Source organism: Gorilla gorilla, chromosome 7, assembly GCF_029281585.2.
Source record: "Gorilla gorilla gorilla isolate KB3781 chromosome 7, NHGRI_mGorGor1-v2.1_pri, whole genome shotgun sequence".
In the NCBI taxonomy this organism is placed as follows: Eukaryota; Metazoa; Chordata; class Mammalia; order Primates; family Hominidae; genus Gorilla; species Gorilla gorilla.
This window is the reverse complement of record NC_073231.2, coordinates 57,349,355-57,376,494: the sequence shown is the minus strand read 5'-3', so window position 1 is coordinate 57,376,494 and position 27,140 is coordinate 57,349,355. Positions and strand designations below refer to the sequence as shown.

Sequence of the window (27,140 nt, the reverse complement as noted above, 5' to 3'; positions counted from 1 at the left end):
GGCTGAGGCAAGAGAATTGCTTGAACCCAGGAAGCGGAGGTTGCAGTGGGCTGAGATTGCAGCATTGCACTCCAGCCTGGGCAACAAGAGAGATGCTCCATCTTAAAAAAAAAAAAGAAAGAAAAATGCATTAAAGTGTACCAAAATAAATATATGACAGCTTTTAAATTATTTTCCATGGGAAAAAAACTTATAATTAGTGACAATTACTTACTGAGGGCCTGCTGGGCTAGACACTGTGGACATTGTGAAAGATAAAAAGTTCAAGACACAGACTCTGTTTTCAGGATGTGTACGCTTTAAATGTGAAGTTAACACAGGGCAGAAAAGTAGATACACACATACACACACATATCTCTACACACACACACACATACACACAAATACTCCTCAGACCCAAAGGACGGAGACATCACAATGAACAAGATGAACAAGTGGTAGGATTTTAAAAGACTATTTTCTTTTTCAGCAAGGAGGATGGAGTGGGCAGGTAGGGGATGGTATTTATTTCCCAAGCAAATCAATTAGAAAAAATATTTGTATTTCAGTAAATTTATTTTTTTCAATCTTCAGATATAAGAAGGCTTTTCCATGAAAAACACTCTATTTATGTCTCACTATTTAATTATCTAATGTTATATAAATAGTCACATACAGAATGAAGAATCAGAGCCAGGCACATTATAGAAAAGAATCTGTGACTTCCTAATCTTGCCATGAGTAGCAAGTTATTCTAACAGTTTAATCATGGAATTATTCAAATTTGCTCTGTTAACAAATTGAAGACTTTCAATCAAATATGTAACATTGCTGAAATGAAGAAATATTTCCAGTATAAATTGGACTGAACTGATAAATCAATGCTTTCTCCTCTTCAGATTCAGATTTAAAATGATGGTTGTTTTTCCGAGCTGCAAGAAAAAAAGTTAATTTTTAAAAAGATCAGATGACAAAATCTTAAAGAGACTATTTTATAATATTTCTTCCTGCAATCAGCATTATTAAGTGGGAAAATATCAACAAGAAGAGAAATGCGACTGCTCTGCCTATAGAACAGCCATCTTTTTTTTCTTTACTTCTCTAACAAACTTACTTTCCAAAAAAAAAAGAAGAAGGAAGTGAGGAAGGGAGGGAGGCAAATGCTTGACAAAATTTCCCCAAATAAAGCAGTGCCCGATTTATGGCACAGTCGCCCATGGACACAGCAGCTGTGCTGCATTCCCCCTGCAGCATATCCCATGCTATGCTCACTCCGCAACTCATTCAAATACTTACCAAGTGGCTATGTGTACACAAGACTTGATACACAGCCTGGGGATGGAAATATAAACAGAACAGGTCCCTAACACTCAAAAAGTTCAGCCTCATAACCACACAGAATCATATGATAAAAATGTTTTTATGGTGTATGGTGTATCATCACTGGATGCTACAAGAGTAAAAAAGATGGAGAAACTGGTGAAGCTGAGGCAGACAGAGAAGTGAGACATTTTCACTGGTAAGGCAGCATTATGAAAAACCAGGAGGCACAGTGAGAAGTTTGGCATGATGAAAGCTGGAATGTGAGGAGGTGAGAGCTCCTAAAGCTCCCAAAGTCAAAGTAAATACAGGCTCTTACGGCATTTTTAGAAAGACGAATGTTGGAAGATAAAAGACCACATAGACCAAATGCCACGTGACTACTACTGCAGCAAATGCGGCACTGCCACTGCTGCCCTCATTCACTCCACGCACTCATGAAAATGTTCCTTTGGACTAATACTGTATATGGGTTACTTTTTTTTTTTAATTTGGAGTTTTTGTCATAAAACCATCCACTCAGCTCTGCATGATTCTAAAGCAGAGTGAACTCAGTAGGAAGTACTTGACTTCCCAGCAATGGCAGGAGAGTTGATAAAAACTTAGGGCAAGCTTGGAGATAGAATGAAAGCAAAGTTCACTGAAGTCTTTAAATGGCTATACCTCACCAAAGTGATCTCTACCCTTTACAAGTTGTTTTTGTACCTCTGTCTTACACAGCTAGTCTTCACTTAACGTCATCGATAGGTTCTTGTACTACTTTTAAGCACATCGATGTATAACAAAACCAATTTTTTTCTATCAATGTTATAATGAAACGACTTCAAAGTAAACAGTGTTGTTCAAGGACCTGCTACACACAGTTCTGCTTAAATCGTAGGACTTACTGTACCTATAATGCTCAACTAAGAAATAGGCATCTACAACCAAATTCTCGATTTTTCCCACAAACATAACACAGCATGAATATGTCTGTGTTTTCATCACCAAAAAGCAGGCAGAGTTTATTTGCTTTCTCCAGTATGCCAATGCCTACAGAGAGGTAGCCTTAAAATCACAAACTGGTGGGTATATATTCAATTTGTATCACTGTCTTGGAAAAGTAACATCTAATTCTCAGACACTGTTAGAATTAAAGCATTATTCTAAGAAATGGAGAGTAATGGGGAAGAATCTAAACTAAAAGTATCCAAGAAGAAAGAGCTTGGTGTGGTAGTCTGCACCTGTAGTCCCAGCTACTCAGGATGCTGAGGCAGGAGGATCCCCTGAGCCCAGGAGTTTGAGGCTGCAATAAGCTATGATCACATCACTGCATTTCAGCCTGGGCGACAGAGCAAGATCCTGTCAAAAAACAAAACAACAAAGAAAAAGAAACCGAAAAAAAAAAACTCTCAACATTCTTCACACTGTTGTTCAAGAATTCTGCCCACTGAAGCATGTATGATAATTGAAGTAACTGTCCTGGTTTTATTAGAATACCTTACATCTCGATCTTAGGGCTTTCACATTATTTAACATTTGTATTATTCTTTGAAGTTAAACCTATAGAACTTATAAAACATTTATAGAGCAAAAGGGTAGGCAAAAGTTCAGATAAGGGCAATTTTCTTCAAAACTACCCCAGAATAACAAAATTATGTACCCTCATATTACCTTCATTAACAAAAAACTCTGCTAAATAAAATGCGGTTTTCACAGCATTGGGTGCATGGGAAATGCCATCCAAATTCTTCCACTCATAAGGTGCTTTCTCTGGATGCCACTGGACACCATATACTGGATACTTATATCCTGTAAGAAGAACACAGATTAGTAAGTACTAAGAATGGTTTAAAATGTTACTTATAATGAAATTGGTTTATGTCTTATGTAAAACATTTTATAATTCACAATATCAGACAAGGTTAAATTGTACATATTCTCTCAGACACAAAATAATTTCCATTCATAATCAATGTGAAAATTCCCAGTAACGTATTTCACTGATTAGCAACTTTTACAATCTGTAGGACGATTTGCTTTTCGAGATACTCATAGCAAAGTAGAAGCTGAGCTGAGGAATCTATCCCTGTCCAAAAGTCAGATGCATATTTTATTGGTGATACAAGTTTCTTCCGCAGTGGGTCTCTTTCTCCCCTGTCTTGTAGCATGCTTTCCTGTCCTGCCATAATAACTTATTCATATGAGAATGAAGTATGGCAGCACTTCTGGTATCCTTTTACACCCTGCCTAAACTGCCTAAACTGTGTCAGTCTATGGAATGACTGATGACTTTGTGGTATAAACTTTTAAAATATTTTTTAGAAGTTTAAAAGCAGACATAAAACAAGGAGGGACACAGAGCTGTTGACAATTGTCAAAGCTGATAGACACCCAGGGTTCATATTACTCTATGTTTACATACTCATGAACAATTCCACAATTCAAAAAAAAGTGAATATGTGTAATAGTTACCTTCAGAAAAATGTACATATTTGTCTCTTCTTCAGATGTGCCTTTCCTCATTTTGATTTGAAAAAAACAAATCTCCCCTCTTATTTTCTGCTTTGGAATTGTAACCATGACCACCATCAGAAAGTACTTGGAGAAATGAAGTGAATTAATGAAAGAAGAGATATCTAGGGGTAAGAGCACTGTCTGTTCTCATCCCAGTAAGCTTTCTGACTAGAGAGCAGGCCACAGAAGGGAAACATTTTATCCCAGTTTTGTGGGTATTCACGAGAGGAAACACCTGCCTCATGCAGCTCCAGGCACTCAGCTCCCTGCCTCCCCCACTTCCGTGTGACACTGCCGTTTTTCCCCTCTATTCTGGGACTACCTGTGAAGCTACCAGCAAGAGACCCACAGGCTGGGGGACTAGGAAATTAACTGTTACATACAGTTAATTGAAAGGCAGACCTTCTAGTATATTGGATATAAATCCTTTTTATGATTTAAGACTATTTTTGTCCTCAATAATGCTTCATGCATTGGAAAATATACATATATATAAGAAGTCTTCAAAAAGCTCATGGAAAATGTGTATTATGAAAAAAATTATGCAAGGATTTCACCATTTTTTTGCACCAAAATAAACTTGTAGTAACTTGTATGAATAGGATCCAGTATGAGGCACTAAGAAGGATAAGACATCAGTTTTAAAAGAACCCCTGTAACAGCAATATGAATTTTGCTAAAATTGAAGGCAGAAAAAATAGCAAATTTATGGTGAAGCTTGGATGGAAGAATGGTAAAACCGCTGATGCTTTACGAAAAATTTATGGGGATAATGTCCCAAAGAAATCAGCAGTTTACAAATGGATAACTTGTTTCAAGAAGGAATGAAACAATGTTGAAGCCCTCAGGGCAGACTATTCACATCAATTTGCCAGGAAAATACATATCTTGTTCGTGTCTTAGTTGAAGAAGATCGCAAATAAACAGCAGAACCAATAGCCAATACCACAGACATCTCAGTTGGGTCAGCTTACACAATCCTGACTGAAAAATTAAAGCTGAGCAAACTTTCCACTCGATCGGTGCCAAAACCATTGCACACAGATCAGCTGCAGACAAGAGAAGAGCTTTCAATGGACATTTTTAACAGGTGGGATCAAGATCCCAGAGCATTACTTTGAAGAACTGCCACTGCAGATAAAACACGGCTTTACCAGTATGAACCTGAGAACACAATCAAAGCAATGGCTACCAAGAGATAGAAGTGGTCCAGTCAAAGCCAAAGTGAACTGGTCAAGGGCACAGGTCATAATGTTTTTTTGATGCTCCAAGGCATTTTGCTTGTTGATTTTCTGGAGAACCAAAGAACAGTAACGTTTGCTTTTTATGTGTTTTCAGAAAGTCAGCCAAAGCTTTAGCAGAAAATCGCCCAAGAAAGCTTCATCAGAGTCCTTCTCCAGCATGACAATGTTCCTGCTCATTCCTTTCATCCGAGGGCTATTTAGTGAGCATTTTGATGGGAAGCCATTAGGACCTTATGGTCCTGATTTGGCTCCTTCTGACTTATTCTTGTTTCCTAATCTTAAAAAAATCTTTAAAGGGCACTCATTTCTGTTAATAATGTAAAAGACCGCATTTGACATGGTTCAATTCACAGGACCCTCAGTTCTTTAGGGATGAACTAAAAGGTTGGTATCATCATGGGCAAAAGTGTCTTAAACTTGATAGAGCTTATTTTGAGAAATAAAGTTTACAGTTTTTATTTTTATATTTTAATTCCATTTTTCCCACAAACTTTTTGAAGTCACTGACATTCAGTAACGAGTGAGATTTACTCTTCTTTAATAAACTGCATTACTAAAAGACCAGTGCAGTTTCCTGAAAACTAGGAATCATGCCCTGCCTCACTGATTTAGACAGAAGTATCAAGAGTGGAAAGAAAATATGCAAATAATAAAGCATCTCAAGTGTTCCTATTTTGGAGGTGGGAGAAAATTTTCAAATGAGCCTGGTATGGCATAGTCAAAAGCAGAACCAACATGGAACCTGATTTCCTAACTTCCAATCCAATATTCTATCATTTAAATAATTAGGCATTCATTCAACATCTATGAGCCCTAGAAACACAAAGGAGAGTAAGATACAGTTCCTGATCTCAACAAGCTTTTCATCTAGAGGGATGACAGAACAAGAGCAAATACATGCATTAAGAAACGTTCCCACATAGCACAAAGCACCAAGGTTGTGGAGAAGAGGAATAATGGTAGAAAAGGCCTCTAGGGATGACAAGTGGCCTGGGTTTTTCGAGATGGCTAAGAGTTCATCAGGAGAAACGAATAGGGGAAAGGGGGAGCTTTTCAGAGAAGAGGAAAGCACATGAGAAGCAGTGCAGAGGCAAGAAGCATGGCTCTGTGGAAGGACTGTGTGTAGCAAACAGGTCGTGCAGGGTACAAGCTAGAGGTGAAGGCAGGGAGAGGGCATGAGGAAATAAGCTCATAAATCTAGACTTCATCCTCCAATGCAGAGGAGCCACTGAGGAGTTTCGTTCAGGCAATACTGTCAGACTGGCACTTCAGCAGACCATGAGTGGGTGGCTGGAAGATGGGTTTGTGGAAGCCTTAAGAGGCTGCTGCTGCAGCAATCCAGGTGGCAGGTGGTTAATGCTGATGTAGCGAGGTACATCGGATTGGGAGGACGAAACATGATTAATACTTCCAAGCCCTTCCACTGTCCCTCCCACCCCTTCAGCCCAGTGAGAAGGACTCTCATAATTATTCATCACCCCAACCTTTCCTTAGATTTACCACCGAACATTGTTTCTTTTTTGCCAAATTTTAATCATCATATAAATGAAAACATACAGCACGTATTCCCTTGTGACTTGCTTCTTTAACTCAAAACTGTCTTCATGATTCATTCAGTGGTACATGCAGGTGTGTTCACTGATTTTAATAGCTGTATAGTATTACTTATCCTTTGCACTACTGGACTTTTGAGTTGTTTTCCATTTTTTTGCTGGTATGAACATAATGTCACGTACATTTCTATCTACATGAAATTATTTCATTAAGATATTTTTTAACCAATGAATAAAACTGCCAGGTAACAAAACTGGAAAATGTTTGATTTTACTAAGAAATGCCAAAATGTTTTCCAATCGTAAGTGCATGACAGCACCCGCTGTGCAACCTCCTGGGTAACACTATTTATCAGCAGGCTTCTTAATTTCGCCAATCTGATGGGTATAAATGGTTTTTTACTTTGGTTTCCATTTGCATTCCCTGATCAGAAATTACACGGAGCAACTTATCTCACCAAGCCATAAGTGGACAGGACAATCAAGTTTTTTTGGATGGTATCCATTCAAATCTCATATCCTTTTTTTTTTTTTTTTTTTTTTGAGGCAGAGTCTCGCTCTGTCACCCGGGCTGGAGTGCAGTGGTGCAATCTCAGCTCACGGAAACCTCCGCCCACTAGGTTCAAGCAATTCTCCTGCCTCAGCCTCCCAAGTAGCTGGGATTACAGGCGTGCGCCACCACGCCTGGCTAATTTTTATATTTTTAGTAGAGACGGGGTTTCGCCATGTTGGCCAGGCTGGTCTCAAACTCCTGACCTCAAGCAATCTGCCTGCCTCGGTCTCTGAAAGTGCTGGGACTACAGGCATGAGCCACCATGCCCAGACCTCATATCCATTTTTAATCAGCTATCTTTTCTTCTTAAATCACAGCTTTACTTTATATAAGCTAGACACATATCCTTTGTCAGTTATATGCATTACAAATACCTCCCTTTTTCCTTCTCTGTGTAATTTTTTTTTTATGAACACAACTTCTTCATTTGATTGAATTCATCAATCTTTTCCTTTATGGTTTGTTTATATTTTGTCTTCAAAACTCCTTCCCTCAAACAAGATCATAAAGACATTCTCCTTCATTTTTTCTAAAACCTTATTGTAGTGTGCCTTTCTCCTTAGGTCTTTTATCCACCTGAAAATTTTTTTTTTTAATATGGAAAAAAGAGTCTGTCTCTGTCCTACTTTTTCCCACTCCTTCTAGAGTTCTGGTTAGGTAAGTTAGAAATCACTTTACCCTCCAGATTCCAACCTTTCTTCTGACACATTTGGCATTTACATTTACATGTCTGGCTACGTTGGATTCTGAATGTTTCCTTCACATCTATCTTCTATTCTAGTTCATTAATTTCTCCTCAACTGTGTCTAACCTTCTGATTAACATGTCTACTGAGGGTTTTATTTCAATTATAATTTCTTCTTTTTTTTTTGAAACAGAGTCTTACTCTGTCGTCCAGGCTGGAGTGCAGTGGCACAATCTCGACTCACTGCAACTCCAAGTAGCTGGGACTACAGGCACGTGCCACCATGCCCAGCGCTTTTTTTTTTCTTTTTTTGTATTTTCAGTAGAGACGGGGTTTCACCATGTTGGCCAGGCTGGTCTTGAACTTCTGACCTCAGGTGATCCACCCCGGCCTCCCAAAGTGCTGGGATTACAGGCATGAGCCACCACACCTGGCCTCAATTATAATTTCTAATAGCTGAATTTGGTTGTTTTCAAATCTGATTGTTTCATGCCTATATTTTCAAGCATTCTTCTTTCTTTAAAACTTAAAATATATTATACTTTATCTCATAATGCTAATATCTAACATTTGTGCAGGTCTGCTTCCACATCTGTTATCTCTGCAAGTTCTCATTCACAGTGCTTGCTTGTGCATTAGTAGTATTTTGGCTGTGAAGCACTCATTTTCCTTCAAACTTCATATATTGAAATTCCTTGAAGCCTGGGATGAATGTCTGGTCCTCTCAGAAAAACTATTTACATTTGCTTCAGCCTCACACGTGAGGGCATTACCAGTCTGAGGCAACCTTGAACAAAGTTACTTACTTAAGATTTGTCCAACTTCCCGGTTAGTATAATGCTGGCCACACTAGGAGAACAGCCCATCATTATAAACACTCAAGACTTTATTCACTGTCCCCCACCCCACTCCCTTAGCCCCAAAGCTCAGGATGGGCAATTCTCCTTGCCATTCTGTAGGGGGGATTTTAGGTGTATTTTGAGTTCACCCTTACATTGCTGGTATAGCCATCCAGCTCCATGAGATACTATTCGTATAGAGAGTCCTGACTTTGTCTCAAGTTCTCCTGATTCCATAATAACACTGGTTTAAATATTCCACTCAACTCTTAAAATTTTGGACCTGAGTATCTTTATTTCCTTGCCAATTCATCAACATATTTACTATGTTTTTCTCTATCACCCACATTTATTTTGTTGTTGGCTGGAGGAAAGTCTGTCAAGGTATTTAATCTGCAATATTGCTAGAAACAGAAGTCACTTTCTTCATTTCTTTCTTCATCCTCGCCCCCTTTATTCTTTTACTTTTCTTCTTCACCACCCCATTCAGGAAAATACCCAGGAAAACTGCAATTAGTTTGAAACATGGACAAAACATGTCTCCTGTCTCCCAAAATGCCCTAACACCCCTCTTCAAGCCCCAAAGTAATATGATTTTATTGATGAGACATATAAAATCAAAATTTAAAAATATAAAATAAGTGAAAAAGAGTATACATGTTATAGTGATATACCTTCCATTGTTGAAATAAACTCAATCTTGCCATCTGTATTTGTAGTTAAGACATTGAAAAACTTCTTTAACTTTTCACTCATTGTAAAATTCTAGAATACGAAAATAAAACAAAATGATTACTTCTGCAGTTATTCTAAACATATTAATTTCATTGTGTAATTAGTGTGATACCTTCACGGAGAGGCTCCACTTATGGAAATTGGCAGTCAGAGGTTCTACTGCTAATGACAGCAACAACTCAGTAGGAAAATTCTGGAACATTCTGCTGTGCAATTGACCTGAAATAATTTAAGTACAAGAGAAATAATTTAAACACAAAAAAATAAAATCCACTGAAGTCACTTACTGCACCCAAAGAGAAGCCATTATGAAGACATAATCAAGATGACCAAATGATAAGCAAAACACATCATTTCCATAGAAGTATTCCAATCAAGTCACAAAATGTGTTTAACATAAACTCAAATATGCTCCAGCTATAAGTAATCTTCTAGAATTTTAACATGAATAAGTAAAATTCTTCTGATATGAGTATTGGCAAGCTAAAGAACAGGCAGGGAATCTTAACTAGATTTCCACAGACTATTCTGAAAAACTTTCCATGGGTGTATGTATTTGCCCAGGAAAGTACCCAAAACTTTCAACATATTTTCAGAGGTATCTGGGACAAACAAATAAAAATACAAACAATGTAGAAAAGAACATGAACCAAGCCAAGAAATTTTGACTCAGTAAACAGATCAAAAAGCAATATATCTTAGTGGTCAACCCTGAAGGTTCTGCACAGACTCAAACACCAACAAACAGATTTTGAAAAAAAGAAACTGACGTTTTCAAGGCAATAGTGCCAGCTGTTTCAAACCAGGCCCCTTATTCTTGCTAGAGACTTCCATGAAAACCACAGCACCTTGAAACATTCCTTTTCTGTATAAACCGAGTTCTGGCAACACACAACCAAAGTACTCTGACCTAATACATGTACTTCCCACCAGGTTTTTGCAATTATTAAGTGAGACAATGGAAGAAAGAGCTTTCAAAAGCATAAAGCTTTCTACAAGTTTTAAGTATGACTGCTACCTTCCTTGCAAAATCCCTATGAGAACAGAAATAGCTGGTGGCTTCAATTCTAAGCATTCGGAGATCAAGTAACCTACAATAATCATTATCTATTTATACAGAGTGATATCATTAAGAATCTATCTGGTCTTTGTCCTGGGTTCCTGACAGGAAGCTTCTAAAACCCTTGGAATTCCCGGAATGATGTAAGTATTTTTGTTATGCTAATGTGGTAATTCAAGGTGGGTCCCTCAATTATTTCAGGATGAAGACTAATCATCAGAAAAACTAACTTCATGATTAGAAAGTCGAAACTTCGAGCCAGCCCAATCAATCTCCAAGTATGAAAGAGGGGCTGGAGATTGAGTTCAATCACACAGGCAGAGATTCAATCGATTATTTCATAATAACGTTCCAGTAAAAACTCTAGACACCAAAACTCACTGGAGTTCCTGGGTGCTGAGTAAATATAGCGCTTCCCGGTAGATCATCTAATCCCAGCACTTTGGAAGGCCAAGGTGGGTGGATCACCTGAGGTCAGGAGTTTGAGACCAGCCTGGCCAATATGGTGAAACCTTGTCCCTACTAAAAATACAAAATTCAGCCAGGTGTGGTAGGGTGCCTGTAGTCCCAGCTACTCAGGGGGCTGAGGCAGGAGAATCCCTTGAACCCTGGAGGTAGAGGTTGCAGTGAGCTGAGATTGCATCACTGAGCTCCAGACTGAGTGACAGAGAGAGACTCTGTCTTAAAAAGAAAAAAAAAATCTTATTTAATTTTCACAAAAAAAACCCCTAAGAGTTATTAGACCTTTTTTGCAAATGCAGGCACTGAACCTCAGAGAGGTAAAATGGTTCCTCAAGGTAAAAGTGAGAAAGCTAGGAGTCAAAACCAGATCCCATTTCAGAGTTCTTCATCACACACAGTCCTGATATCACTAGAAGCAATGAGTTATTAAAATTCACAATTCCTTAAGTCATCCTCATAAATGAGTACAAGGATGGTCATTCACATCTTCAACCTGTGTAAATAATTTAAATGCTAATGTTATAAGCATTTTTTCCTTCAGGGAAAAGGCTAAAAAGAAAATAAAAATAAGCACTTTTACTTTCACATTTGCTACTTACTAATCCTGCCCAGCAAATATTTTTCAAAGGGTTGAAGAGTACTCTTACCTCCAGTGAAGTTCAGCGGCATTGCCACGTCAACAGTATCTGTGGCAGTTAATAAGCACTCTCCACTAATCAGCAGTGAAAGCTCTTCAAATCCAAGGCATGTGCCCCACACAGGAAAATAGTCTCCATCATCAAAACTCTTTGCAAGTGGAAAAAGAGAAAACTAAGTTTATTCAAACTTTTCAAAATAAAAATTAGCCATATCTTTTGTCATAACCAAATAGGCACCTGAGTTACACATGGATTTCTGAAGAATTCTCCAGGATCCATAAGTAGGCTATCACTTAATCTCTCTTCAGACCAAGCTCCCACACAGGCTGGAAAACATAAGCTGTGGACACACTGTATATCTTGACCCAAAGACTATAAAAGCCTACAGATTACTGACCTTGGCTATTAAAAGTTTGAAACAAGTATTTCAAAGGCTAAAAACAGTTATTTAGGGAAATGTTTAAGGGGGATTGGTAAGATTCTAGGACCAGCAAGATTAATTTAAAAATCACTGTTAATAGTTGAGGAGAGAAACAGTAAAGGTTTGAGCTGTGGTACAAAGGCAGTCCCACTGTGAACATTACAAAGGAGAAGTCAGAGGCTCAGAAGCTCTGCTTGACATGGAGTCTATGGTAACTGTGAAGAAAGTTCAAATAGGATTGAATGAGTTGGGAAGAAGAACAGATTTCAAGAAGAGGTGAGAATTAATAACATAGAAACAATGCCCATAAAAAAATAAAATAAGAGGACAGAGACAGACATCAGAATGTCTACACTACATGAGGACATGGTTCACATTAACAAGCATCAAGAGAGGGGCAGTCAGCAGGGCTCTGAAGGGTCTCTGGAAGCCCAGGATTAGATGAAGCACATGGAAAATAGGCAGGAGCAGCCAAGAACAGGCACCTCAAAATTAAAGGTATGATGAGGCTAAGGGTAATTTTGAAGGGAGCATTACCATCTGCTTAAAAAATGAACCACTCGAACAAAAACTTACAAAAACCCATCTGGAATAATAAGCAATAACTGATATTTACCTGTATGGACAAGTTATAAAATATTTTGGCCACTTTAGCATAATCTGAGTGTCTGAGGTCAACACTTCCTCCAGGGAAAAGGATTCTGAAACAACGTTACATAAATCAAACAGGGTGTATTTTGCCACCCCCGACCCATACACACACAGAAAACAATCTTTTTATTTTAAAACAATTTTTCTTACTACATATGCAATAAGATCCTTGAAGAAAATTAGAAAAGTAAAGAAAAAAGAAAATATAAAATATTTACAATCCCATTCAGAAACTACAGCAGTTAACAACACTTTAGTGCATATTTTCCAAAAACTTCTTCAAAAAATTTATTTAATGAAATAAAGTGTGGGAAAATTAAAAGTAAATAAGTAGGGGAGGGGCAAGAGTACACAGAGCTAGACATCAAAGACAGACAAAATTCCAGGTATAGCCAGGTTTAAATGAAGGTGATCTGTGATGCCAAATCAATTGCAGGTCCATAATTATGGGTAGGTTTTAGCTCACAAATAATTTAACTATAAAGAACAAGCTGGTCATAAAAATATATTTAAGCTAGAATTAAATTTCTACAAGAATTTAATTCTTATCACCCCGAGTCTCTTCAGAAATACGCACAGTATTAGAACATTTTTCTCAAGAAACATAATCACGATTCTAGAAAAAGTCTAGGAAAAGAAGGCAGTCAAAAATATTTGATATTATTTTACACACTTATAAAGGTGAAATATAGAAAAATATTTTACCATGTTTTTGTACCAACTTTTAAAATTAAACTTTAAATTTAAAATTTATAGCAAGGTCTTGAAAGAACCAAGGATATTCAAAAGAGGTAAGAAAAATGGTATTAATCATATTAAAATTTTGAAAATATTTAAATACGAGCTTGAGATATGTGAAATATCACTTGTGTGATTGTTGTTATTCAAGAAATATATTCTGTTTCTTCCATGAGCTAGACTCGACTTGCCTGGAGAGACAAACGTGAGTGGCTTTTGCTGTTAGGAAGATCACAGTCTGGTAGAAAACATATAAGCATCTGTGTGGGAGAATATCTACCACAAATCCAAGCAGAAAATCCAACAATTAAAAGTGGCTTAGTGAAGACTCATTAGCATTCTCTCTTTCCATTAACTCAGTATTTTTTTTTAATTTTTATGTTTTGCATCCCAGGTCTCCAGCTTACAAACATTAACTTAGTATTTAAAAAGCTGCCTATGACCAAATACGATATGTCTAACCCCAAACTCCTTTCATGCAGCAAAACCTGACTGTCCCTCCTATATAACAAACTCCTTAAAGCATGGCTCTGTCTTTTCATCTCTGCATTCCCCTGCAAAATACTATGGGGTCCACTGCATAACAGTGACTCAATAAAGGTGCTTTTGAAGTCACATTAGAATACGGCTCATTTTCTGGTGACACTCAGAGATATAAATAAGGCCCCTAATTTAACCCACTTTGGAGTGCAGCTTTCAGTGACTACATGAGAGAGAAAAGGGGCCTACAGGAGCAACAATTAGTGGCAATGCAGAAAACGAGTGAGGAAGATAGAAAATGGACTCCTTTTGCTGGTTTGCATGAAGACATACTGAGCATCTGGACAGGCTAGCTCCCCAAAGTATGTATTCCTGTCTACACAGCTACTTGATTCAGATTCCTCTCCAAACAGGAATGCAACTGGGGAGAGGGTGGGAAGAAAATGAAGTGTTTCAAAAGGTCTATTTTTGAGGTTCTACTATTATATTCTAGCCTAGACTTAATGATCTTTGTCCATGCCAAAGTACCTTGCACACAGCACATACTGGGCATTGTAAATGTTTTACTAAATTGAACTGATTTTATGGTAAATATTTACTGAACCAAACTGAACTGAAGGCAAATAATTTTCTAAACATAGCTTTTTAAAAGAAACAATAAATTAACATGGTTTTAGAAGTAAAAATAATAAAGCTCTTTTAAAAAACATTTTACAGTAAAATACTTCCACCCTATTCCCAATCAGAAACGACTGCCATTAAAATCTGCTGTGTTGATTTGGTAGAAATATGCATATCTCTTCACCCCTACCTTTAACAAAAAGCAAACGGGGTGTATGCTATACACACCATCACGTGCCTTGCCTTTTTCACATAACACTATCACATTGTTCATAGGACAATGGTGATCCAAGTCAGCATCTACAGATAGCCTCATTTTTAAATTCCTGCATAGTATTCTATTAAATGTACATAGTCTGTTTTATTTAACCAATTCTCACCTGATGGACTACTGGGTGACTTTCAGACAATACTACTAATACAATGCATAGATTTGAGTCTAAGTCTTCATGCAAGGTGGGAATATATTTATAAAATAACATACCTCCTCAAGTTCCCAGGTCAAAGGGTATACGTGTTTCTAATTTCAATAGGTATTGCAATATTACCCCCAAAAAGACTACCTGATTTACATTCCCTCTAATAAAGTATGAGCACACTTGTTTCCTCACAGGCCCCATAGAGTATAAGCAAATTTGCTGATCTCTGCCAACATGGTAATTAAATGTTTTTGATTGCTGTAATTAGCCTTCTTTCCTAAAACTAAGAGTAATGGTGAACATTTTTTTCCAATTTACCTGAAAAAAAAAAAAATCAACATCCTCAGACTTTGGACTTATAAACCCCATATGCAAGCAGTATGCCATGCCATTCAAGGTAGCTTCAAAACATTTAAGACAAGCATTAAAAGAACAAAGATTAAGTCACACATTTAAAAAAATTATGTGTGTCTACTATGTAACAATTATACATTTCCTAAACTGCCTCTTCCTCTTTTGAAGGACTTTTGCATCTCCCAAGAAAATAAATCCTATAAAAGAACTCAGAACACTAATACTATACCACTCTAAGACAGTTACATAGAAACATGTATAATATTTATATGATTTCTTTTACAAAAGCAGACATATGTAGACCACTCATATACCGTATGAAACCAATGCTGCCAACTTACCCATTAATAGATTTGAAAAGTATTTCATAGTCTTTCTCTGTAAGATCCAGCCTGAAAACAATAAAAGTTATTGTTACATTTGTGAAACTTAGAAGTAAACCTCTAAATGAAGTCTCCACATTTACTTTTAAAAAGCCAAATAAAAACGAATTTTTAATTACTAGACAATATTACCTCTCCACTTTTCTAGAGGCATTTTTGCAAACCACTTGAAAGCCACATCATTCTATCCTTGTTTTGCTAATCAGACAAGTAAATATGTTTTTCTGTGATCTAATGTAATTTAACATTGTGAAGTATGTGTTAGTATGCAAAAACAGTAAAGACCGTGAGATTTGGCCACCAGTAATTTCTCTACTAACCAAGAACTACAAAAAGAAATGCAAGAATATTCAGTAGTTTTATGTAAAGACTCCTTTAAATAACTTTATTTATCATGCCTATTTAACTACAGGCAGCTCTGGCAGATTAAAAAATACATAAATAAATGCCAAGTCGCTGCCTGATCCCACCCCAACAAACTAGTTGCAACAGTCTAGAGACTACTCTGCATTTCAAAGTCAGGACGGTTCACATCTAGTCTGAACTGAGGACTACAGAGAGATGACTGTAGAACAGCCTAACTGCCCAGGTAATTACTCTGAAAGACCCTTGATCAAACACCCCTTAAGGGCCTCCTAACAATCGCCATGTTATTGGTGACTTTATTCCCTTTCTCCAGAAAAAAAAGATGGGATTAATCTGTGACATATGGTGACAACATTTACTAAGTCACAGATATCTGCTCTCCCAAAAGTTCAATAAAATGCAACAATAAGGGAAGAGAGCACCAAGTTAGTGAAATCCTTGCAAGAACTCTCCCACATTTAGCAGCCTTCTGTTTCTGTGAGAGAATAAATGGTACCTGTCCTCTCAACCTGCCCTAAAAGAAGTAGACTTATGATTAGATGTCAACTAGTCCATTTCTGCCCTCAAAGAAGTTTTAGGGGGAGGTAAAGTCCCTCACACCCATTATTAACTAGACACCTGTGATATCCAGAACACAGGCTGTGTTTTGCCAGCAAACAACTCTGGGATCTACTCTAAGTCCAAACAAGCTTTGCAAGTCCAGGTCTTTCACAAGTTCATAGTAATCTCTTCCTGGCAGAGAGCCACAAAGCAATGGGTGATACCAGAATGGTGCTTACCATGGTCTTAAGTGGAGAAAATACTGACAGGTAGCCCTGCCTTGGGAAGTGATAGGGAGGTGAAATATCAATATACATGTACCCAGTATTCTGCCAGTCTAATCTCCCCAGATTGTGGCAACAAAAAGGAACCAACCAGTCAAGACCCAGAATTCTCCCCATGGATATTTAAACCAAAATGGGCAACCACCGCCATCAGGGACCAAAATGGATTTAGATCACACAGCTGTACTCCAAGGATTCCTGCCAGCTAGCGGTGCAAGCTAGTTTCAGCCATTTCATTAATTCTAAATAAATGGCTCCCACACTGTCCATGACTATAGTTTTGGTCCCCATTTATCACTATTAAGAGACCTAATTGTCACAGGGGAAGGAGTGTGCCATGTCACAACTCTGGTGCCTAGGGGCCCTGGCAGAGAATACAGCTGTTAGTTGCATGTTGTCAGACATTTTTTGAAACAAAAGTCCCTTTCAACAAGGTATGAGAAACAGTTTATTCTCTCCTTAACTGTAACGAAATGGCTTAAGCCTGGTGATGATGGCAAATGACACACAGCTTTAGCAGCATGAAAAGGATGGTAAGGCATTGTTGCCAATGGGGAGTGTTTGCCCCATTTAAAACTCAATCTAGATAACTGTCTTCAAAAGAACCAAAAATTCAGACTCTTATAAAGTCTGATTTGTGGTCTTTGGGGTTTTTTTGAGAAAGGTCTGGCTCTGTCACCCAGGCTGGAGTGCAGTAGCGCCATCTCAGCTCACTGTAACCTCCACCTCCTGGGCTCAAGTGATCCTCCCACCTCAGCCTCCTGAGTAGCTGGGCCCATAGGTGCACGCCACCACTCCCGGCTGATTTTTTAAAAATTTTTTATAGATAGGGGTTTTTCCATGTTGCCCAAGCCAGTCTCAAACTCATGAACTTAAGCGATCTTCCCACCTCGGCCTCCCAAAGTGCTGGGATAATAGACGTTAGCCACCGCGCCCAGCCTGATTCGTGTTTTAAAACGCTGTGTGAACAAAACACGTTTTTAAACCAAAAGCAGCAGTCCATGGGCTCCTGTATGCTACCTCTGAGGAAGCAGGACATTCTGTTTTCCACTAGTCCCACATTGGGCATTTATGACAACCTGAGAGCACCAAGCGCCTGAGACAGAAGGCGCAGAAAGAAGGCAGAAGGAAACCAAAGACACATTTCTGGATCTATTTCAGAATGCTTCCCAGGTCTCCCATCTCTTCCTTTTCACTTCTAAACCACAGAAGTTGACTCCCAGCATCCAAAATTCAGAAATGAACCTAACATCATCATGATCCAGTCTTATTTTGCATCAGGTAATCCTTCACAGGCTAGTCTGTGAACTCAGCCCATATGTATTATACTGTTTCTACAGGATCACATGATTCCAATATACCTTAAATGAACTCTGAGAACCCAATTTGGAAATAAACCTGTATGCTGACAGTCGTGTTCTCAGCATCTCTCATAAATACCAATATTCTGCAAAGTCATCCACTTTCAAAACTCCCATGATTTCAAAACTTCCATCATCCTTATATATTTCTTCCTCCCTGTGCCCTTTTATTAGTCATCATGTACTGGTGATTTTTTTAAACAACACTTACCTATCATTCCCACACCACCAGTGTAAGCCAAGCCCTCAACACTTCACACCTAGCCTACTGCAACTACCTCTAAACTGGTCTACCTGCCTTTAGGCATTTTGTTTTATTTTTTTAAAGACTTTATTTTTTAGAGTAATTTCAGGTTCACAGCAAAATTAAGAGAAGGTTAAGTATTTCCTTTATAACCCCTGCCCCAAAACATGTATAGCTTCCTCCATTAACATCTTGGGTGGTACACTCTAACAGCTGATAAAAATACACTGACACATCATAATTGCCCAAGACCTAGTTTACACTGGGGTTCATTCTTGGAATTGTACTGTCTTCAATTTTTTGGATGAGTTTGAGAAGGACTGGTATCAATTCTGCTTTAGATGTTTGGTAGAATTCACCAGTGAAGCCAGCTGGTCTTGGGCTTTTCTGTGTTGAGAGGCTATTGATTACCATTTCAATCTCTCCACCAGTGACAGGTTTGTTACCTATTTCTTTATGATTCAGTCTTGGTAGACTGTGTGTTTCCAACAATTTATTCATTTCTTCTAGGTTACACATGTTGTAGGCATATAGTTTCTTGTAAGTAGTCTTTTATGAACCTTTTTATTTCTGTAGCATTAGTTGTAATGTCTCCTCTTTCAGTTATGATTTTACTTCATTTATTTTGTATAATTTTAACTTTTATTTTAGATTCAGAGGGTACATGTGCAGATTTGTTACATGGGTATATTGTGTGATGCTGAGGTTTGGGGTACAAATGATCCTGTTACCCAGGTAGTGAGCACAGTATCCAATAGGTAGTTTTTCAGCCCTTATCGCCCTCCTCCTCTAGTAGCCGCCAGTTATCTATTGCTGCCATTTTTGGGTCCATGTGTACTCAATGTTTAGCTCCCACTTATAAGTGAGAATATGTGGTATTTGGTTTTCTGTTTCTGCATTAATTCACTTGGGCCTCCAGCTGCATCCACATTGCAGCAAAGGATATGATTTCATTCTCTTTTATGGCTGCTCTGCCTTTTGTCTCTCCTATCTCCCATCCACACGGTCAGCACTAACATCCCAGAAGAACAGCTTGCATTAAAAAGTTTCCCTGATGAAAACTTTGAAACACTGTTCTGAAGACTCTCTGGAGCCTCTTCCTCAGCTCTAAAACTCTGGCGTTATATGGGCTTCAAATAAAATTTCATTTGAAAAATTAGATATGCTACTAAAATATTAAAGACTAATATCAAAAGCAAATGGCAATCTTGGTGTAGAAACAGTTAATTTAAATGTAAAAGATCATACAAGAAGACAATTCTTATAAATCTAAACCTAAAGCCATTTTGTGGTACAATTCTCTAAATTGTAATATTTGCATTTTATTAGTAGTATTATATTTGAACAGTACTTTTGTTAGAATTTTTGATGAGGAATTGTTTGCAAAAACAGGCTGTACAGAATAAATAGTGTTTTATGTGTGAAATCACTCAAAATGGATTAGATGAGGGTGCTCAAAGATGCTAAAATACATTAATTTTAGCTGACAAGCTATTATAAATACTTATAAGATTCTGGTTGTTAGCTCCTTCCAAATGAAAAATATGGGAAGAATTCAGTTCTAAATGAAAATGAAATGAATCATTTTATTCTTATAGGAACATTTTATCACAAAAATAATGTAGTGCCTTTAAAACTGCAATACCTAGAATCCACACTGAAGCAACCCTAATGCATTGGTAATTTACAAACTTTTAAAGTAGAGTGTGAAGGTATTTTAAAAGTCATCTTCTAAAAACCTCCCTCATTCCCTAAGTGTTCTCTTATCCTAATATTATAGAATAAAGCTGGTTAAATTGTAGATTCATTAAATTTTTTTTTTTATTTCAATAGCCTTTGGGGTAAAAATGGTTTTTGGTTACATGCATGAACTGTATAGTGATGAAGTCTGAGATTTCAATGAACCAGCCACCCGAGCAATGTACACTGTACCCACTATGTAATTTTTTATCCCTCACCCCGACCCCCAACCACTTTAGATTATTTTACTCCATTACCTTCATAGTGTCTGTGAGGATCACCTTTTCTGGGATAAAGGAAACTATCATTTCATTCTTGATGTTAATGCATATGACATACGGTACCTCTAATGACGTTACAGGTAACACACAGCTTCCCACATTAAACAATTCAATGAGAGACTCTAAGCAACATGTTTGTGTCAAAAATCAGGTGCAATGTTACTGCATTTAAACAATGTAATCATAAGAGAGAAAGCACGAATTTTAGAGATATTAGGCAGTAATTATTATTTTGAGACGGAGTCTCGATCTGTTGCCCAAACTGGAGTGCAGTGGTGCGATCTCAACTCACTGCAACCTCCACCTCCCTGGTTCAAGCGATTCTCCTGCCTCAGCCTCCCCAGTAGCTGGGATTACAGGAGGGCACTACTGCACCCAGATAATTTTTGTATTTTTAGTAGAGACAGGGCTTCACCAGGTTGGCCTGGCTGGTCTCGAACTCCTGACCTCAGTAGTCCACCCGCCTTGGCCTCCCAAAGTGCTAGGATTACAGGCATGAGGCACCGCACCCGTACGCAGCAATTTTTTATACACAGTAAAAAAAAAAAAAAAAACACTGAATCATACCTTACTGGTACAACTCTTGCACCTGCAGACTCCAAGTACTTTACATAGGATGCAGCAATATAGTATCTTCCATAGTTTTTCATGACTTTATTACGGCATTTTTGCATTAATATTCCTAATAACAAAAAAAAGTTTAGTTTCAAGCAAATTCCTTTTCTTCTTGCTCAGAAACTGAAATATATCACAGCAAAAATATCATATTTTATTATTTCAATCCACAGAATTAAATAGGAAGTCTCTCCTCCAAGTCCACCCATAGCCTGTGGGAAAGCAGCAGGGGAGGCTGATCTTACTTTCAAGTAGATCTATCTCTCACCTCATCAGGGAGGCCAAATAAGCCCCCAAAGAAGGCTTACAATAGCACTTGCAGCCTTCACACAACTGTAGACCTAGAATCCATCTAAAGAATATAGATCCTTAAATTTACAAGGCTGTCACTCCTTTCCCACACATACTCACAGACACACTGATTCCTTGACAACGAAGTAAAGGAGTGAAAACATCTTCCATCCACACCTCTCCAACATTACCTTAGCCCAAGCTATCAATATCTACCCTCTCCCCACCACACTATCATAATAGACTCTTAGAAGGTCTTGTTATATCTTTTCTTAAGAAACCCCCCAAGCTCCAAGCAGCTCCCCATGTAGAAGCAAATCGGATCATATCACCATTCCTATTCCTACAGTCATTCAATATGTACTGTTGAATCATACCTCATGCCAGGCAACAAACTAGCTGCTGGGGACACATGACTATGAGTGAACCAAACAAAAACCCCTGCCCTGTGTGCATTAATTCGAGGGTGTAGCAGGGAGGGGAAAGAGGACAAACAATAAACAAGACAAAAAGGCATAATATATAGAGTGATGGCTGGTCGTAAGCACTAAGGAGAGAAAGAAGGTGGGGAAGGAGAGCCCATCTATGTAGGAAAGGACAGTCTCTTCAACACAGTGGCCAGGCAAGTCCTCCCTGAGAAGGTAAAACATGACATTTGAGCCAGGACTTCAGAGAGGTGACAGAGTAAACCACATTCATATATCTGGGAAAAGAGCAATCCAGGACAAAGGAATAGCAAGTGCAAAGGCCAGGAGTCAGACTTGTGCCTGTCACATTGCAAGGAATCCATATTATTAGAGCCAGGTGAGTGAAAGCAGAAAGCAATAGGAAAGGACATCAGGTAGCGACAGATCAGCAAGCAGGTGTCACCACTTTGTTTAACTACCTCAGTGGGTCCCTAAACTTTAATAAACTCTGTAAGACCCGTATGCTCTGCCCCACCCATCTCTCTGGCCTCCTTTTACCAGTGAAACCCAGCCCCAGCAGAGTATAGCAACCAGTATACATCAAAACACGTCTGTCGGGTGAGTACCTGTGCCTACTCCTATTCAGCACTTCAGCATTTGGAACACTTTCAGTGTCTCTGTAGGCCACCTGATAGGAAAAGCTGTTGTCTGTATTACTCACTTTTGTATTCCCAGCTTCTTACAATTGGCATTCATTAGGTATTCAGATTAACATGTCAAACGCCAAAATTTGTTCAGTAAAACTTTTTCTCCTTACTGGTAGGTAAGATCATCTTCACTAAGGAATAACAAAGTTTGGCTAGGGAACGAAGAACTAGGAGTGTCATAGGAAATGGAGTGGTACAGGGTACATGGGGTGAGGTACCACAAAGGAGACATGGGGCATCATGGGAGCACAAGGGTACCAGAAAGAGAAGTACATCAGAGTGAGTTCCACCAGCATCTCCCCTTCCCCTGGGCCCATGCATACTCACTTCTCCCATCCCTGGGAAAAGAGCTCAAGCTGTTCTCCCTGTCCCTCAAAATATGACCAAAATTCCACCAATAATTTAAGGCCATCTCACAACTTTTGTGGCTTGTCATCTTTCAATCCTTTGCACTTCCCAGAGCAAGATTGTGTACATAGTCGGTACTCAGTTAACGGTGTTGTGCTGATCTCAGTGACCAAAAGCAAAGTCCCTTTTTTAAATATTTGACGCAGGGCTACCCCTGATTCTAGGAAAGGGGAAGAATCCCCTCTGCTTTTTTTTCTCTTCTCTGGACACACAATATGCAACCTGTTACATTAATTACAGCTTGAGTTAGTTCGTGGAGAATCAAATCACCAAGTTAAACAGCTATGAAATAAGTTCCAAATATTAGTAAGCAACCCATTTGAAAACTGGGACACTACCTATATGAAAAAACATTCATCTACTTTCTGTTTAGTTACAGAATACAGTGATAATATTCATAGAAAAAAATAGTATGAAAGGCATAATCCTACAGCCAAAATAAAACTAATCTTAATGTCCACACACAAATTTCTTTGGGCAAATTTTAACCCCAGGATGATTTCTCCTAGGTAGCTTTCCTTGGGCCTGTCTCAAATGTGTGTTTTGGTAACACAGACTGATTTTACTACCTCTTTAAAACACAAATATGTTGGAAACGAAAAATTGTGGGCTGCATTTTAACACCAAATAGAACCCACATTAGGATATTAGCCACTGTTGTCCTCTGCTACTGAACATGACAAAATCCAAGTTATACCTTAATTTCTTGATTTTATATTACAATGCACTGGTATTTTAAATACGCCATCAATACATTTTGATGAATGTAATGCATGTACAGAATTTGTAGATGTAAATGAGTAAAACTTCCCAACTATGTGCGAAAAAGAAATGTTTTATTTTAGTAGAAATTCCTAGCTGTGTACAAAAAAAGAAAATCCGCAGGATTCTTCAGGTGCACCCTCCTCCCTCCCACCGTTAAGAGTCATATGAGTCTAAAGGAATGAACGAGGTACCTGAACCAGGTACATTTCAGTACGACCTAAATGGTGCCCACCCCGGGTTCCTCCTTGCACCTAAAGCGAAGCACATCTGGGGGTTTTTCCCGGCGGGACGCGCCAGCTGGAGCGCGGCGGCGGGAGGAGCCCAGCGCCAACACCCAGCCCCTCCCCGTCTGCTGCGGCCCCGCACAGCCTCCTTACCGATGATGGGCTTCTTGGCGGTGTCGCCGTGGGGTCTAGACAGCTCGAGGCTCGCCGCCCCGCAGAGTAGCAGGCCCAACACGCACAGCAGGCGGCCCGGGCTGGCCATGGCGCTCGCCGCCTCCCGCCGCCTTTCAAAAGCTCTGCGGGCGGGCGGGGGCTGCGGCAGGGACACCTCGCCGCAGCGCACTCGCGTGGGGCTTGGGTGGGCGGTGCTCCGCAGCGTGGGCCTATGGGAAATGCAGTCCCGGCACGCGCTAGGCGGCCGTGGGGCGGCGGTGGGCGGCTCTGGGAGTGCAGCCGGCGCTGCGCGCCCGCCCCATTGCTCTGTCCCCGGTCCGCGACCGCGACCCCGACCCCCACGGGCCGCCTAAGCGGAGACTCTGGAAACGCCTGAGACGGGTACCGGGTGGTCTCCGCGTCTTTCCCTTTCAACTGTTACGTCGATGTGGCCTTCAGTCACCGGTACAAACCTGGGCTGGCCAACCCAGGTCCTCGAGAGGGGAGGTTGGGTGTCCCCGGCCGAGTTTGGTAACCAGGCAGCGGGGAGGCTGGCAGGGGATTCTAGAAGGCGCCTGAGAACTGCGCGGCAACCGCACCGCCCCCTTGAAGGTCGGGGCCCTATCTCCGGGAATGGTGACAACGTTCGCTGTACGGACAGCCTGTGCCTCTGAATGTGAATGTCCACACTTGCTATTTGGGGGGTCGCGGCATCTGTAGGAAGTGAAGAAGATGGGACGGCGATAGGAACACATGCACAGGCGCATCACTAGGGTCAGAACTGGGCCAACTCCGGGCGTCTTCTTTGAAGCGGGCACGCCCAGGCCACGCCTGCAAACGGCGTCAGCTTCCTCTGATCAACCGCGGTCAGCGCCACCCACCGACCACCACTAAGCCTATCCACCGGGGCAGAAAAGATGACTGGTCCCTATTCATTAAAACTGTTGTGATTGTTCCTAAATACATGGATATATAGCTTGTACTCAGTGAAAGTTCCCATCTATAAGGGCCAACTTAAATTCAGAATAAAACAAGAATATTTGAAAACCTACTACATCAATGCTCAGTATTAAGGGTGAAAACATAAATTGGACAGTCTTTTTCACAAGAGGTTTAAATTCAGTAAGGAAAAAAGGCAGAAAGCGTGACTCGTAGAGACAGCAGGAACAATTTTAGCATGTTGCAAGAAGAGTAAATGCAGTGAATAGTCTGGTTTAACAAGAAAATAACGCTTCTGTAGAAGGGTGTGGTGAGAGGTAAGCAACAAAGGATGTGATGAAAGACATGAAAGGGCGGAGCTGGTTTTGAGCATGATTAAATAGACAAGTAGCCTTGTAAATATGAACTTGTGGTGCCAGAATAATTGACTATCCACATAGGAAAAATTTTTTACCCGGCGTTACACACAAAAATAAACTTGAGGTGAAGTGCATATGTAAATATGAAAGCAAAATATTACACTTTGATAAGAAAATATATAAATATATGTTCATAACTTTGGCTGTTGGAAGAGTTTCATAAAACATTAAAAATAAAAATGTTAATTAAAAATTGACTATATAAGAAAATTAAAGTTAAAGCACAAACTTGGAAAATATAGTTATAAAATATAAAGTATTTCTAAAATATGCGAAGAAATAATAAGAACAATGACACAATAGAAAAATGGAAAAAGAATGTGAAAAGCAAACCAAACTTTCTGTAGTCATCAGAAAAATGCAAGTTAAGATAATATGTCACATCCATTAGACTGTGTAGAAAAACAGCCTGTTTCCTGGCAAGAGTGACACCATCTTGAAGCAAAACTATCTTGGGGACTGATGTTTGACCCACAGCATACCGAGGTGTTCTGCAGCAAAGGTCTTTAAACAATGCTCATAACATATATAACCCCTCATAAAGATGCTTATCTAACGTCCTCAGTGATCACAATAGTCTAAGAGCTAACTAGTTGCACTTGTCTTTACCCTAGAAGCTTGCTAAATAAAGCATACTTTCTGGAGGGCAAGTGCAGGGGTCGCTTTTGTTTGTCTCTACTAAGTATTTCTTTCTGAGAAATTCGATTGGTCAGCCTCTTTGGTCTCCCAGCTTCCTCCATCTTTGGAAGCAGGTTTCCGTAAATTGGCAAAAATGTAAGCCTTTCATAATAAGTCAAGGATGTAGTAAAATGACAGTTCTCTGCATTTCTGGTGGAATTGTAATTATTATAACTATTTTTGAGAAAAATTAAGCAATATCTGGTAAAGGTGAAGATCTAATGTTCTGTAACGCAGTACTTTCTGGATGTAAGTGTGTACCTAGATTAATGCGTGCTCATGTGAACAAAAAAATGTGTGTAAGTATGCTCTTTGGAGCATCTTTTTGTAATAGTGAAATATTAAATGTAAATGACCAATGTCATAAAGTTTTTCCCATGTGTTTTCTTCTAGTAATTTTACAGTTTCAGGTCTCATATTTAACTGCTTAATTCACTTTAGTTGATTTTTGTTCATGGTGAGAGATAAGGGTCTAATTTCCAGATTTCCCAACACTGTTTATTGAAGAAGATGCCCTTTCCCCATTGTGTGTTCTTGGCACCTTTGTCAAAAATCAATTGACAGTATATGTATTGGTTTATTTTTGGGCCTTCTATCCTGGTGCATTGGTCAATGCCTGTAATTTTATGCCAGTACCATGCTAGTTTGATTAAATTACTATAATTATAATATGTCTTGAAATCAGAGTATGATGGCTTCAACTTTGATTTTTTTTCTCAAGATTGTTTTAGGTATGTGGGGTCTTTTGTGGTTTCATACAAATTTAAGGATTTTTTTACATTTATGTGAAAAAAGTGACACTGGAATTTTTGTAGAGATTACAATGAATCTGTAGATTGCCATAGGTCAGTCATATAGACATGTCCCCAATTTTAATTCTTCCAATCCATGAACATGAGATATCTTTCCATTTGCTTGTATTTTCTTATTTACTTGTATTTTTATGTGTTTTATAGTTTTCAGTGTACAGGCCTTTTACCTGCTCATTAAATTTACACCTAAGTATTTAATTTTTTGTTACTATTTTAAAGGGGATGGTTTTGTTAATTTCATTTTTATTTGTTATTATTATATAAAAATGCTGCTG

General features: G+C 38.9%; 1 protein-coding gene across 2 annotated transcripts; it reads right to left on the bottom strand.

The window, feature by feature from the left end:
- Positions 1 to 536: 536 nt before the first annotated feature.
- On the bottom strand, positions 537 to 27,140 carry GGH (gamma-glutamyl hydrolase). Of its 2 annotated transcripts, XM_019032867.4 has the most exons (9): positions 24,018 to 27,140; positions 21,015 to 21,129; positions 15,590 to 15,640; positions 12,602 to 12,686; positions 11,574 to 11,712; positions 9,517 to 9,623; positions 9,344 to 9,434; positions 2,953 to 3,090; positions 537 to 911 (listed from the first exon to the last, which is right to left on the bottom strand). In XM_019032867.4, the coding sequence occupies exons 1-9, from the start codon at positions 24,124 to 24,126 to the stop codon at positions 790 to 792; spliced, it is 957 nt and encodes a 318-aa protein (XP_018888412.4). In that variant the 5' UTR covers positions 24,127 to 27,140; the 3' UTR covers positions 537 to 789. The 2 variants fall into 2 exon arrangements, with proteins under 2 accessions (XP_018888412.4, XP_055205304.2); XM_055349329.2 differs by lacking the exons at positions 537 to 911; positions 2,953 to 3,090 and adding an exon at positions 8,771 to 9,176.

Excerpts from the sequence above, each read along its gene's own strand:
- GGH (XM_019032867.4), bottom strand. The coding sequence starts at position 24,126 with ATGGCCAGCCCGGGCCGCCTGCTGTGCGTGTTGGGCCTGCTACTCTGC. Across the intron at positions 15,641-21,014 it reads GCAAGAGTTGTACCAGTAAG|GCTGGATCTTACAGAGAAAG; the intron begins GTATGATTCAGT and ends TATTGTTTTCAG. Across the intron at positions 11,713-12,601 it reads TTTATAACTTGTCCATACAG|AGTTTTGATGATGGAGACTA; the intron begins GTAAATATCAGT and ends CCACTTGCAAAG.